This window comes from Euprymna scolopes, chromosome 41 (genome assembly GCF_053919585.1).
Source record: "Euprymna scolopes isolate OS-2025 chromosome 41, ASM5391958v1, whole genome shotgun sequence".
NCBI lineage: Eukaryota > Metazoa > Mollusca > Cephalopoda > Sepiida > Sepiolidae > Euprymna > Euprymna scolopes.
Genome location: NC_136522.1, coordinates 49968021 through 49982974, shown reverse-complemented (window position 1 = coordinate 49982974; position 14954 = coordinate 49968021). Strand labels below are relative to the sequence as shown.

At 38.0% G+C, this 14954-nt stretch overlaps 1 protein-coding gene across 1 annotated transcript in view; it reads left to right on the top strand.

Annotated features, from left to right (window-relative positions):
- The window catches only part of LOC145266682 (A disintegrin and metalloproteinase with thrombospondin motifs 9-like), a 50381-nt gene that overhangs the window by 17810 nt on the left and 17617 nt on the right, over positions 1–14954 (top strand). The window contains exon 2 of the mRNA XM_080122610.1: positions 6397–6487. Within this exon, the coding sequence (XP_079978736.1) occupies positions 6397–6487 (91 nt within the window). The remainder of the gene's footprint in view (positions 1–6396; positions 6488–14954) is intronic.

The window sequence follows — 14954 nt, the reverse complement described above, 5'->3', positions numbered from 1 at the left end:
GAGTGAAAGAGTGAATGAAGTCAGTGGGGTGCGAGGAGGGCGGAAGAAAGAGAGAAAGGGAACAATGGGGAAGGTGGGAGGGGCGCATGGTATGTCGGTAATGTTTTAGTTTTGGAGTTTAAGGAACTTGTGGGGGAGGGTCTGGGAAGTTAATTTCTGGTGTGGCTGAGGATATAGCGATACATGGGGAAGGGAATATGTGGGGGTAGGAGGACGGGGGCTACTTGAAAATTCGAGTGTTAATGTTAAAGTTTTCGGCATCTCGTTGGTGAGATGATTTCTTAGTAAGTATGTCTTGACCTGTTGGGTGTTCGCTTATGTTTGGAGGCGGGGGGGGGCTATGATTCGTTTTTTTATTGAGTTTTTTTGTTGTTAATTGTTTGGAGAGGGTTAGCTAGCGGTATATATGTATATATATATATATATATGTATGTATATATATATATATATATATATATATATATATATATATATATATATATATATACAAAAAAAAATTTGCAATGTAACGGTCAGGTACTATGTTTCAATTGGACTGGGTTCCTAACTTAAAAAAATCAGTCAATCGATATGATTGAAAAATTGGCAACAGCACCGATTTCGAAAACAATAAATTACTGGGAGAGTAAAACATCCGTTGATCATTAATCATATATATATATAATTTGTTTTTGTTTTTGCGATAAGTTTTGAAGGGATGCAATTATTTACGACAGTTCATGTTTACCTAAATGCGAGTTGGGAATAATTTTCCCTTTAACCAATTTCGTACCCCTATATGGGGAGCAGCATATATATTGCTTTTTCAAAATATAATTATCCATTGACACGTGTTTTGTCGTCTACATCTCATCAGAGTTGCTGAATTTAGCAAGATTTGATATCGGGACCCCATGACTTCTTTCCTTGGGGATTTCATATCTCACTAGATTAAGCTACTCTGATTAGTCGTAGACGACGAAACACGTGTCAGTGGATAATTATATTTAACAAAAAGTAATATATATATATATATATATATATATATATATATATATACACTAGCAAACACAGACGTTCAGCTTTATATTATATATATATATATATATATATATATATATATATATGTTAATAAAAAGCATGTACCCATTGAGTTATTTAGATATATGCATATATGTACTTCTAATCTAACGCTCATGAATTGACTTTATGCTTATTATGCTATAATAGCTCTTTTAAAGAGCTGCTCCAGCTGCAGATCTATGCCTTTGTGTTCATATGCAAATCTTACTTAGGAATACAGTAATATTTAAAGTATACTCTCTATTACGTTTTCATTGTTCGGGATCGACATCACACAGGCAGACAGGTGGGTTCCTATATTAATACTATTAGCAGGGTTATCCGGCGTTAATCAACAACCATGAAAAGCAAAATGGAAGTAATAGAATAGAAATCTGAGAAAGGCATTTATATTTATACTTTTATTTCTTTTTCCTTTCTTCGCTAGCAGTTTCTCCATCTTTTTTTATGATGCTTACTATTACAATATTTTCTTTTTATTATATAAAAGCCAAGTACGTCCAAGGATGGAATACTGTTGCCATATCTGGGCAGGAGCTGCTAAAAACAGCCTATCCTGCCTTGACAGAGTACAAAATAGACTTCGTGGCTTAATGGGGGATGCCCTTTTCTCTACCCTGCAACCTCTCTCCCACAGAAGAGACGTTGCGAGCCTATCCTTGTTTTATCGTTATTTCCATGGCAGGTGCTCGTCTGAACTCCAATGCCTGGTCCCCCCTCGCCAATCTTTCACGAAAAACACCCGTCTAGCTGAATCCACTGTGAAAAATTTCCCCCACTCTATATCTGTGCCTAAATCAAAACGTGGATTCCATGAACAAAGCTTCTTTCTTAGAACTGCACGACTGTGGAACTCTGTTCCGTCTGCCTGCTTCCCACCGGACTACAACTTGGATGTCTTCAAGTCCAATGTTAATAAATTCCTAATGAACCGCCCCCTTAAGTAAACACTTCATCTAATCTCCACACTAACGTAATGTACTTGCAATAACCCTTATCTCTGAGTGGCTTCCGGGCCTTGATAAGTGGTGATCTCTGTGTAAAAAAAATATATATATATTCCTGCCCTTCCCTAAGCATTCTCATTTTTTTCGCCTACCTTATCCCCCTCTCTCTCATTTTCATTACTTAAATGATGAATAAAATAATAATGCTAACAAAAACAATAATAAATATTATACTAAGAACAACAATAATAATAACAACAACAAATACAAATAGAGCAACACATACAAATACAAAAAACAATAGTAATAATAATAATAATGATAATGATAATAATAATAATGATAATGATAATGATAATGATAATAATAATAATGATAATGATAATGATAATAATAATAATAATGATAATGATAATAATAATAATGATAATAATAATAATGATAATGATAATAATAATAATAATAATGATAATAATTATAACAATAAAAATAAAACAAATACAACAACATACCAATACAAAAACACCAATAGTAATAATAAAAATAATTAGAACAACAAAAACAACGATAATAATAATAATAATAATAATAATAATAATAATAATAATGCAATTCATTTATCAAAACTCTGCGTTTTAAAGTTAACACTATATCCTTACATGTATTACTCCTTGATAATTCAGAGTAGAACTAAACACAATGACATCTTCATCCCGAATAATTACTCCCGCGCCTTATTTCCACATAGCAGTAAAATACAGTTGATAATTAGACGCGGCCAAAAAAAGAAGGAAGGAGTAAGTATGTTTGACGGAGGCTGTCTTTAAAAATCGATTAATTATCAAATCAATAAAAAAATTTCTTCGTATTAAATAAAGGACGAACTTTATAAAGGGGTACTTTTGTTTTTCATAATCGATATTTATATATATATATATATATATATATTTTGCCTACAAACCACCCTTCTTTATTTGCGGTCACAAAGATGCTTATAACGATCAGCTAAAATTGAACAAAATATATTGAATTGTGGAGAGGGTGGGAATTGTAGTGAAAACAACCAAAAACCAACTGCGCACGTATCAGATTTTTAGGTTGAAATCCGAATTTTGAATGTGTTTAATTTTTAATATAATCAGGATTCGGTTCTGGGGTTCGGGAAGGAGTGAGTCACTCTCTCGACAACAGCACGTTTCTGCCCTCTTCTTTTCCAATCGACCACACCTGGACTCTCGCCACCAATGTCACACCGCACAATCTGAACGTTAGCAATACAAAATTCTTTTCAAGAGATGTTCACGACTCTTTTCTCTCTGCTCCCCCAGGAAATTTTTCCCTGCTTTTATATCCTCCTATCTAGAAAAAAAGGAAGAGACAGGAAAAAAATAGCTTCACACATCATGCTCTGCCTTCCCAAGATGTCCTTCGCGTATACAAATGCGCTGACCACCCTTTCCTTCTTCTTTCCCAAAGAGCGATGCAGATACGCCCGGTACGTTTCTTTTTTTTCTTCTTCTTTTCTAATCATATCCTCCACACGCCCCCCCCGGACCTTGTAAATCAATAAGACACTTCATAATCCTTCATCCAAGCAGGCCTCCTCCTCTCACGTTGATGCCTCTGGGGGACAACTTCTTGGGGGTTGACATTTTCAGGTTCACTACAGACATTCTCGTCCAGTTGTAAATAACCACAACGTGGGGCTAAGTCGAATTGGGGTGCATCGTTAGCTTCTTGGTGGATATCGACTTCCTCCTCTTCACTGCCTTCACTGCGCACCGGCAGGGTTACACGAGGCAGGTCTAGGATATGCCGAGGAACGCCATTCATCATTACGTTGTTCTTTGACTGTGTTCCCGTTACGACCCCCCTCCCCCAGCGAGTAAGACATTTTTCATTGGGAGGCTTTACTCACACCTCCTCCCCCACTTTAATGGTAGCTTCTTCACTCTCAATTCCTACCGTTTTGTTGCACGGATGCCGCCACTTATATGCAAAGATGGCTCTATGAGGCACAGTTGTCTCATCTTGTCTGGTTTTCGGGGAGATGTTGTACCAAAACACCGCCACCATGGGTGAAATGTTGCTTTTTTCCGTAGCAGCCTTGATGGTGCGATGATTCCTCTCCACTATCCCATTGCCACTTGGCCGATACGCTGCCCTAAAAAATTACCTTACTCCCCTCTTATCACACATCTCTTTGAAGGCTTCTGATCGGAAAGTGGGGTCATTGTCCATTAACAGTTCCTCAACCGGCTTCCCTTTCCAAAATCGCCCATGCAGCACCTGCTCTAATCTCTCTCCATATGGCAAACTTCTCCGGTCCACAGTCGACCATCGACAGATACAGCTTATGGCGATAATGGGTCACATCACTGGTCAATCGCTTCCAGTCCTCTGCAATGTGTAACTCTCCTGATTCATGTCTGGATGGTCCGGGGTCTATCGATTGGCACTCCTGACAGTGCTCCACTACCTCCCTGACCTCCTTCTCGCTGGTTTCCGGGTAAACCTCTCTTGCCAGGAATAGCGTCCATTCTCGACCAAAGTGGTGCATTTCATGTAACATTTTAACTTCCTCTCCTGCACAGCATACTGAGGAAACCTCCTTTCTCTCTTGCAGCCAGGCCTTCTTTACCCGTGTCATCGAATCCGCCTTGTTCTTTTCTGAGGGGATCAGTACTACAGATACCTTCTACTGGAATTCCGCTATCAAATCTGCAAGTGCTCCAAGCCTGCGCTTGATCAGCATTTCTGGAGCACCTCTGGTCCTAACTCTCTTATCGCCAGTCACTGCCGACCTGATCCATGAAACTACCGTTGCTGAATCGGATTTGATTTCAATTGTTTTCAATCCCCACTTCAGGGCCAGATTGATTCCTTTCATAGCGGCCTCCAGTTCGACTACATTGATATGGGAATAGTCGTTTTTCGTCCTTAACCACACCGCATCTTCCACAGTTACGCCCCCATGTCTAATACGACGTCCAACGCCAGATAACCCCCGCATCTCCGCTGCCTATCTCTCGTCATTCAAGTCGGGCCTCATGCACTTATTTCAACTTACAGCTGCATCCACGATTGTGCCCTTGACATTCTTGACTAGGACTCTGGCGTGGACCATGAGATCGTCCACTTCCATCGTATTGATCTCAGTGATTCTCTGCATGTTCGCGGAGATTTCTTCTGGGAAGCCATTCACTAAGTATAGCTTTACCGTAATCTCCAGACTCCTCTCCACGTAACCAGCCAATCTTGCCAGTCTTCTGATCTCTGCAGCAAAGACGTCAACAGACTCGCCTGTCCACCTCAAACTTGCAAGCTTGCCGAGTGCTTCAAATGGACTCTCGGCGAAAGCCAATTTCAGTCTTTGCTCCACTGAGGCAAGGTCTCCATTATCTTCATCGCGCATCTGCTAGTAAATAGTGAGGGCTTCCCCCTCTTAATAGAGCGGCAGCAGGGTGACCAGGTCTTCGATTTTTTGCAACCTTGCCACCATCTTTAATTTTTCCAGCCATTTAATTAGGTCACCCTCCCCAGTGAAGGGTCTCAACATCTGAGTTGAGAGTCTTCGGTCAGCCATGTTAACCTGCTTTACTCGCCGAAATAGCTTCTAGGGTTATAATCAGGATTCAGTTCTGGGGTTCGGGAGGGAGTGAGTCACTCTTTCGACAACACCACATTTCTACCCTCTTCTTTTCCAATCGACCACACCTGGACTCTCGCCACCAATGTCACACCGCACAATCCGAACGTCAGCAATACAAAATTCTTTTCAAGAGAAGATGTTCACGACTCTTTTCTCTTTGCTCCCCCAGGGAATTTTTCCCTGCTTTTATATCTTCCTATCTAGAAAAAAAAGGAAGAGACAGGAAAAAATAGCTTCTCCCATCAAGCTCTGCCTTACCAAGATGCCCTTCGCGTATATAAATGCGCTGGCCATCCTTTTCCTTCTTCTTTCCCAAAGAGCGATGCAGATACGCCCGGTACGTTTCTTTTTTTTCTTCTTTTCTAACCATATACCCCACAGTTTGTATTTTCATGTGAGATTTGTTGAATATCTTAATAATAATTATTATCTTTCAGATTAGCACAAAACATATTTACATCATTTGTACAAAAAAAAACACAACTTTTAAATCTTTGAAAAATAAATTACAAATTTTCTTTTTGTGAGCTCAATATTGCTGTTAATACCATTAAATAAGAAATGCTTTAAAATAGAAAAAAATCGATAAATAATTGCGTATTTTGCTAAAAATACGATAATTTATTTCGGCAAATCGTTGCTACGTGATATCCCCTCCCTTATGCATGACCAAGAGGCCTACAAGCAGTTAATAAAGTGAATTTGGAATATATTATTATTCCTTTCTTTTTCTAGGCAATTGGTTCCGGACCTTGCTCGAAACGACCCTGCCGCATATGTGAAGCCTGTTACCCCTCACAATCACGCTATACATGCGTTAAAGAAGGTAAGCCAATTAAGCTTAACCAAATTGATATAAAAATATTTTATGCATAAGTTCGTTTTAATATTTATCTCCCTATGGAGCGCCTCAGTCTAGACACGTAATGTGGATCACGCTAGATAAAATGGATATATAAAAGGAGTCAGGATATATGAGCGATAAGGTTATTTATCTTCGTCCTATGATGTGGTACAATGTCAGAAAGGAGCAATCGAAAATACAGGGCCTTATAATATGAAAACACTCTGATCTCTAAAATATGCCTAAGCAGCCACGTCGATATTCTCCGGTATGAGCGATTCGGGTGGCTTGCAATAAACGAATCCGTTCTCAAAAGGGAGAAGACGAATCCGGGGAGATTGGACCTTTTAGAATTACACAGAACCAGAAAGATTGATGTACATAGAAAATTTCTTCGAGTAATAAATGAGCTAGCAAGAAGACTCTACGTTGCCCTAGATTGAATGATGATCACTGAATGTTTTACACAAACATATTTTTATAGTCATTGAAATGAGAGAAATCACCAATTTTTCAATCAAATCGACCCAACGCGGTGCACTAAGAGGAGAAAGATAAGTTAACCGCTATCTCGGCAATGGCCTAGACTAGAGGTTGGCTTTGTTACTGGGAATAATATAAAATCGACATGGCAGATTTCAGAAAAATGTTACTGAACTTTTCGACCGTCTCTATATCTCCCCTCTCTCTCTCTTTCTCTCTCTCTCTTTCTCTCTCTCTTTCTCTCTCTCTCTCTCTCTCTCTCTCTCTCTGAAAAAAATACATATGGAAAATAATAACAACAACTATTTAAAATGTGTCTTAATGTTCAGCGAAGGTAACAGTTAATAATTACCATTGTAAAATGTTTGGTGGACTTTGTGTTGTAAAGTCGGGGTGTGCGCATATAACATGTTCATATATTGACTAGTATGTATACGTGTGCATTTTTACGGGTCTATTTCATGTGTTCTACATACTGTGATCGTCTCTGATGTTCGTCATCGTCTAGCGTCCAAAATGTTTCTCGAATTGATGCGTGTATAACGGTTCTCTGCAGTAGTACATCTTGTCCATCTTTCGGCCGGGTTTGATGACTCTGGCGAAAGCTGCACTGAAGATTCATCCCAAGGAAACGACCAACAAATCTCAGGCAACATTTATTTCGGATGTTATATTTTTTTATTCCATTTTCGCCTTAAACAAAACATCTTGCAACTTTGCAGGGATACTATGTAGGCAATTGAACAGAAAAATTGCAGTTCACATTACACTTGAACTTCTACATGTCAGTACAGTTCGGAAAGCAGGAACTCGGAAAGTCTAGCTGTTCTGGGGAATAAACTATTAGAGTAGAAGGGTTTCGTAGATCTAGGGGTCTCTAATTTGTAGGGGTGAGATTTTGCTGCTAGTCGGGTTTCTCGGGGGTATTTACGTCGAAGTGGTACAAGGACTTGTGGTTCGTCGGAGCATTCACCATTAGAATCTTATATAATAGGTAGAGGGTTGAAACATTTCGTCGATGGGATAGAAGTTAAATCTTTGACGAGAGTATAGTACCTGTTAGGTTGACAACTCTTTTATACTCTATCGAGAAGCGAGAGACTATTAGCAAATGCACCTGATGTGAAAATAGTACTCAATAGATGGGCGAATCGTGTCCTTCTAGAGATGCAGGATACTTTCAGGCGCAATTACCTTTCTACCACAGTAGAGAGAGCACACCTTCTTTGCAGCGGCCTTAGCAATGGTCTCAATGTAACTGTTCCCGTTCCTTGTGAAGGTTAAGCCGAGGAGTTTGAAAGAAATACGTTCAAGTAATCTATCTGTATTTATATTTATCGGAGGTTAAGAAGGTTTCTTGCAATTATTGAAGGAAACAAGCTTAGTGTTGGTAACATTGAATATGACCATCCATTTTTGTCCCAATTTCACTACAGATTGGAGATCATCCTCTAATGTCTTTGCCATTGCCTTAGACATGTGTTCATTTGTGTTCCCCATCGTGCTTTTTATAGAGGAGTGTGTCATCAGCAAATATACTTATCTCAGAAATAATTTTTATCAGGGGGGGTCATTTATGAATATTAGGAATAATAATAGTCAAAGGAAAGCCCCATGAGGTACTCCTGCATTTATATCATATTGTTTAGATGTACGACTATCGAGGACACCCTGGCTTCTTCTCTGATTTAGTAAAGATTAAATTATGGTACGTATTGTCCAATGACACCGTAAGATTTGATGTGTCATACCCTATCAAAAACCTTAGATATGTCTCGGATTACCGCTATAATCTCACCTGCTTTGTCCAGTGTATGGTATATACGTTTAGAGATTACACTTAGGATATCTGCTGTAGAATGAACTGGTCTAAATCCATATTGTTGGTCAGTCAGAAGTTAAGCAGCTGTAATGTGATGAACTAAAGCTTGCTTAATTATGGACTCAAATATTTTGGCGAAAAGCGGGAGGAGGCTCCATCGATCCAGCGCGGCCATAGCCGAGATTGAACTCACTACACGAGTTTGTAGTGTAATTCAAATCTTATCGGTAACTGAATACTTAATGCTTCGCCAGGGCTATAAAGAGTATTTTTACCGTGACGCCATCACTAGACGGGGTGCCTACCACGACTTAAGAGAGTCCAATCTGCCATCGAGAGAAAGAAAGACCGCGCCAGTTTCTCTACCTGGTATTTTACCTCGCGATGCATACAGCGCCTCGCCTTCCAAAATAGTTATCCATCTGATACTGCCCAGGCCCAACGTTGCTTAACTTCGGTGATCTGGCGAGAACCGGTTTGTCAACCTGATTGTGATGTATACGGGAGGAGGCTAATGGGACGATAATTTGATGAGTTAGTTCTTTTGCCAGAATACTTGTAAACTGGTACCACAGAAGATGTTTCCAATTTGAGAGTTGCGTGCTTTTCTTAAGTTCCTACATTCTATAAAACCTTGCCCCGCCAACTTCTCCGAGTGTCCATAACCATTACAACCGCTCGCCAGCTGACTGTCTATCGTCTGTCAAACTCAACTATGTCTAAAATTAATCTTGCTCTGACTAAAATATGCTTCTATATAAGAGGCTATCTTCCTTTCTAATACTGCGGATGTCCTACCTAGCAAAGGCGGTGGTGGATTATAGTCTCAACTCAAAACCCGTAAGGCGCCGACAGAAGAGAGGATTGACATCAAGAACCCGGCAGCTTGATGGTACCAAGATCGGTGAAACTGCCTGCCTTATCTGTCTTGAGCCGTGGTGTAAACGATTTGGTCTATGTGCATGTGCGTGGCTGAGGCGCTGACACGCCCACCCAAAACAATATACACAACCACTGACATTCTGTCGTTCCCTTCACCTATCTTAGCCTCTCTCTTTCCCGTTCTCTCTCTTTCTCTCTCTCTCTCTCTCTCTCTCTCTATATATATATATATATATATATATATATATAGTCATCCACATACAGTACTGTGTCGTTGTAACATTACTCATCAGTGCGGCTAGACTAGCACCTCTTCAAAGCCGAGGATTGAACCTAGGACTATCGTGTCGTCAGTCGGCAGTTCTACCCATCGACCCACGGGAGAGGCGCTCGTAAATAACTTCCACAAATGTCTATTTTAAACAAACATTTGTCCACCACTTTTATAGTGCTCAAACCGTTTTATTTATAAAAAAAATAGCGAGCATCACATTTACAGCCAATTAAGTAGCGGATGAGATTATTTACGACAGTGCTCTACCCAAAGACGAGGGGACATATATATATATATATATATATATATATATATATATATATATATATACATATATATATATATATGAGCAAACAGTTAATAAAATATGTTAAAAAAACACTTTGAAATGAGTTAAAAACATATTTAATCTGAAAAGGAAACACTAGATAAATGGATAGTCCTTAATCCGCGGAGTTTTGAAGAAATACTCTCCTTGTCATCAGAGGGTAGGAATTAGCAAAATGCGGGATCGGATTTTGCATGTGTGTGTGTGTGTGTGTGTGCGTGTGTGTGTGTGTGTGTGTGTGTGTGTGTGTGTGTGTGCTCATCCACATGCAGTACTGTTTCGTTCAATTACAATTCATGAGTGCGGCTAGCCTAGCACCTCTCCCAAGCCGAGGATTGAACCTAGGACCATCGAGTTGAATGTTGGCAGTTCTACTCATCACACACACACACACACACACACACACACACACACACACATATATATATATATATATATATATATATATATAATTTGAGGCTGATTCAAGTATAACAGGATTAATACAAGCGTACTCGATACCGAAGATGATTAAGGTATTTTTTTTTGTTTTTTACAAGAATATGTTGCTACAGAGTTATAAGCATGTTTTGGTCAGCTTGCTTTTAGTAATAGAGACCTCATCAGGCGCTCAGCTTATATGAAAGTTGGCATCAAGATCTCTGGTCATCTTCTGTCATTAGGAAATAGAAACAGGGGGCGATGTTGAGCCGGGAGTAAACAACATCAAAAGGGGTGTAGGAATAAAGTAGATAGGGTATGTGTTTAAGATGAGGACAGTGAAAGAGAGAAAGGGATGGTGTTCTGCGGGTGTGCGCGTTACTCCTCTCAAATCGTTAATGTATTTGTGTGTAACAGGTTTATTTATAGGTGAATGTGGGTTTTATTAGAATTTCGGAACATGGGAAATGAAGAAAGAAAGAGGAGGAGGTGGAGTCGAAGGGAAGAAAAGAAAAAAGAAGTTTATAATTGGTTTATTGGTGTTAGTTTAAAAACAATTCTTGCTCGTTGCTACACATCCTATCATTCCCGTCACATTTTTTTTTATATTTATTTATTATTTGCTCCTTATGGTATTGGAAAACTAAAAATGTATATAATTACTAAAACATTTATGCTAAGATATAATTTTTTTGTTATAACACAGCGGTAATAATCATTAAAGAGAGAGGGTAATTAGGAAATATGTCGGGTTAGTTACTAGAGTATAGAGTGTAATGGATAATGATAATTCCTTTTATTGCAGGTTATATTGATTTTGTATATATAAATAGTAGTGATGGGGCGATACTAATATTTTCCCGACTTCGATACGATTCAAGATTCCGCACTAAATTTCCGATTGCGATACAATTACCGATTCCGATTCCGATTCCGATTCTTACGAATCTCTAAATATTTAACTATAAAGTTGGTGATTTCCTGATTCTCATAAAAGACGTGTTTAATGTGCAATATATGTTACCGTGACATAAGTTGACATATATTCGGTTGTTTTCTAACAGTATTTTGTCTAGTTTATTATTTATAATACCTTTTCCCAAACGTACCCTCTCCGAGAGAAAGTCGGCTGCCATTTTGAATTTTCCAATACATCGGTAAACACTGCATGTTTTTCGAGCTGAATAAACATGTTACACTGAATAAAAACACAAAAAATATATCCAGTTAGGTAGAAAAGTAACTTATCTTGCCTTTGATAACATTTATTTGTTCTATATTTGTTTTTTGACAACTTTTTCGAATCTATGTGTACAGTAATACAAACCCAAGTAGTTAACCACCTCAGCAGAAATAACCTTCTTAGTGACATTCAATACGGTTTCCGTTTGCTAGCTATACAGCAGATGTGCTAACGGTTATATCTTATAGGATTAGCGAATTTCTCAACAAAGGCTTCCTTTCTAGGAATTGCTCTTGACAGGTAAAAGGCTTTTGATAGGGTATGCCATAAATGCCTACTTCAAAAGATTTAGAACTACATTATAGCTGGAAATCTGTTCTCTATTATTAAATCATTTCTCTATGATAGGTTCATAAGATACTAAGTAGTTGATGAGCAGAAATCAGAAGATTTTAGTATTAATACTGGAGTTTCTCGGGGGTCCACCCTTGGCCCAACTTTGTTTTTGATCTACATCAATGATCTCCCATAACATCTACTTAGATAATTCGTAGACATTTATGCTGACGACACTACTATCTATGGCAACACAATAAAGGCAATAAATGACCAGATTCTCTCTGATTCTCTCTCCTCTAATCTTGAGTACAATGAGGAAAGAGGTGTCTGGTTACTTTTATGCATCTAAAACTAAGCGTCTATCTTTACATCATCAACGCTCTGATTCCAATTTTGTATCAATTAAAATGAAAAGCTCTCGTCTTGAGGAGGCTCCATGTTTCGACAAGCTTCTGGGCTTGACATTTCCTCCCGATCTGAAATGGAACACGTACATCAAATCTGTTGCCAAGCTCGCTGGAAAAATGGCGGGATCCTTCTACTGTTCTAGTAGATATCTCACACTTATGCAATTCTCTTTCTCTATAAGAACCAAGTTTGCAAGTTATGGAGTATTGTTGCTATATCTGGGAAGGAGTTGCTAGAAGCAGCTTATCCTTCCTTGATAGAGTTCAAAATAGACTTCGTAGCTTAGTGGGGGTGACCTTTTTTCTTCCCTGCAACCTTTCCCACGGAAGAGCTGTTATGAGCGTCTCTGCTTTATCGTTATTTCCATGACAAGTGCTCGTCTGGGCTTCAATCTACGGTCCCTCCCCCAAGCCAATCTTTCACGAAAAACACCTGTCTGGCTGAAACCAATAATTTTCCCCACTCTTTATCTGTGCCTAAACCAAAACGCAGATTCCATGCACAAAGCTTCTTTCTCAGAACTGCACGCCTAAGGAACTGTCTTTGTTTTCTAGCTGACTACAATTTCGTTGTCCTCAAGTCTAATGTAAACAAATTCTCTGATGAACTGTCACATTAAATAATCCAATTTACCAAATTTCTACTACTAACGATTACTAAGAAATTACCCCATTTACTACTGTACACTCAATAACTTTCATTCTCGTGTGGCCTCTGGGCCTTGATAAGTGGTGACCCTTTTGAAAAAAAGTACTGGGAGTAGATGCAAATAAATATATTTTGGGGTTACTTTCAAAGTTTATGTTATTTAACGGTGCGTATCGTTTTCTGTTTAAATTTTAAATGTTCTTCGTGGTTTTGGGTTATAAAATAGTTCGAGCTTAGGGATAGCGATTTGAAAATTTTGGTTAAAGCATTTACTATAGTGGAAAACAATTATTGATTTTAATAAGTGTTGTGGTGGCACACATTCATTTGCATATGTGGATAGTAATTACACATAAATAGGAAGACTCAGTTAGTCTGAGTGTGTGTTCACCAGAAGCCACCGAAGGCCGCCGTGAGCAGATATGTTTCTCCAGCAAAGACTCTCTTATTTGACACCATTATGTAAATATCCTGTAAATATACCTTTTCCTAATTTGATCTACCTTTGTTTGTTGAGTCGTCATTTGTATTGCTTTCTACGTTACTTGTTTCAAGCTGCAAACTTAACAATAATAAGCAGTTAATATTTATAATTTATGTTTAGTATACTTAATAATTGTGTTCTTTAATTGTTTGGGTTATGTTGTACCAGATGTAATCACATTTTTATAGTATCAGATGGTCGACATGGAAAACAAGTAATACGCACACATATTAGATTAATTTTGTTGGATATTTATATTACGGGTAAGCATAAACTACCACTTTTGAGAGATAATTAATTGAGGATATAATACATGTATATGCCAAGTATCGATATTAAGAATTAGTGTAGAAATTGGTTGGTCCTGGATATGATCTTAAACTATATCCGATGGTGAGGCCCCAGCTTGCAGGCTTTGAGAAGTGTGGAACCACCCTTTAATTGCCATTGCTTCCAGGTCCACTATGACCCGGAGTGGTAGTACATGCTAAGGTCCCGACTATGGGTTAAATAGAAACCGACTTGAAAAAAAAATTCTATTAAAAAATAATCTTCAAAATAACTGGATTCGGCATTAAATAACCGGAAAAGTGTTGGAGTTACTTGCAAAGTTTATGATATTAACGGTGCGTATCGTTTTCTGTTTAAATTTTAAATGTTCTTCGTGGTTTAGGGTTATTATATAGTTCGAGTTTAGGGATAGCGATTTGGAAATTTTGGTTAAAGCATTTACTATAGTTGAAAACAAGTATTGATTTTAATAATAAATAGTTAATATTTATAGTTTATGTTTATCAACCAACAACTAACAGAAATTGCTTGTAAGTAATAAGTGTGATTATATCGAATGATTTTCGTGATTATTATTGACGAAGACGATGTATCTTTGGATTTAGTAAATATTTTGATCTTGTAGAGATTCATGTGAATAGATGTTTTACTGCATTAATATAGATTGAGTTAGAAATGTATTTAATAAGGATTTACGAGGGAGTCGTTAGCAAGGGGGAAAAGAAGTGTGATTTGTATTGTCTACAATTTGTTGATGTTTCCTGTTTTTTATTCAAGAGTTTATCTCTATCTTTAAATTTCGTGGTAAAAATTTTCATTTAAGCAAAAAAAAAACTAGGTGAATTATATTATTGGCAAGTTTTGCGTTTTAAAGATTTTCGAGTTAA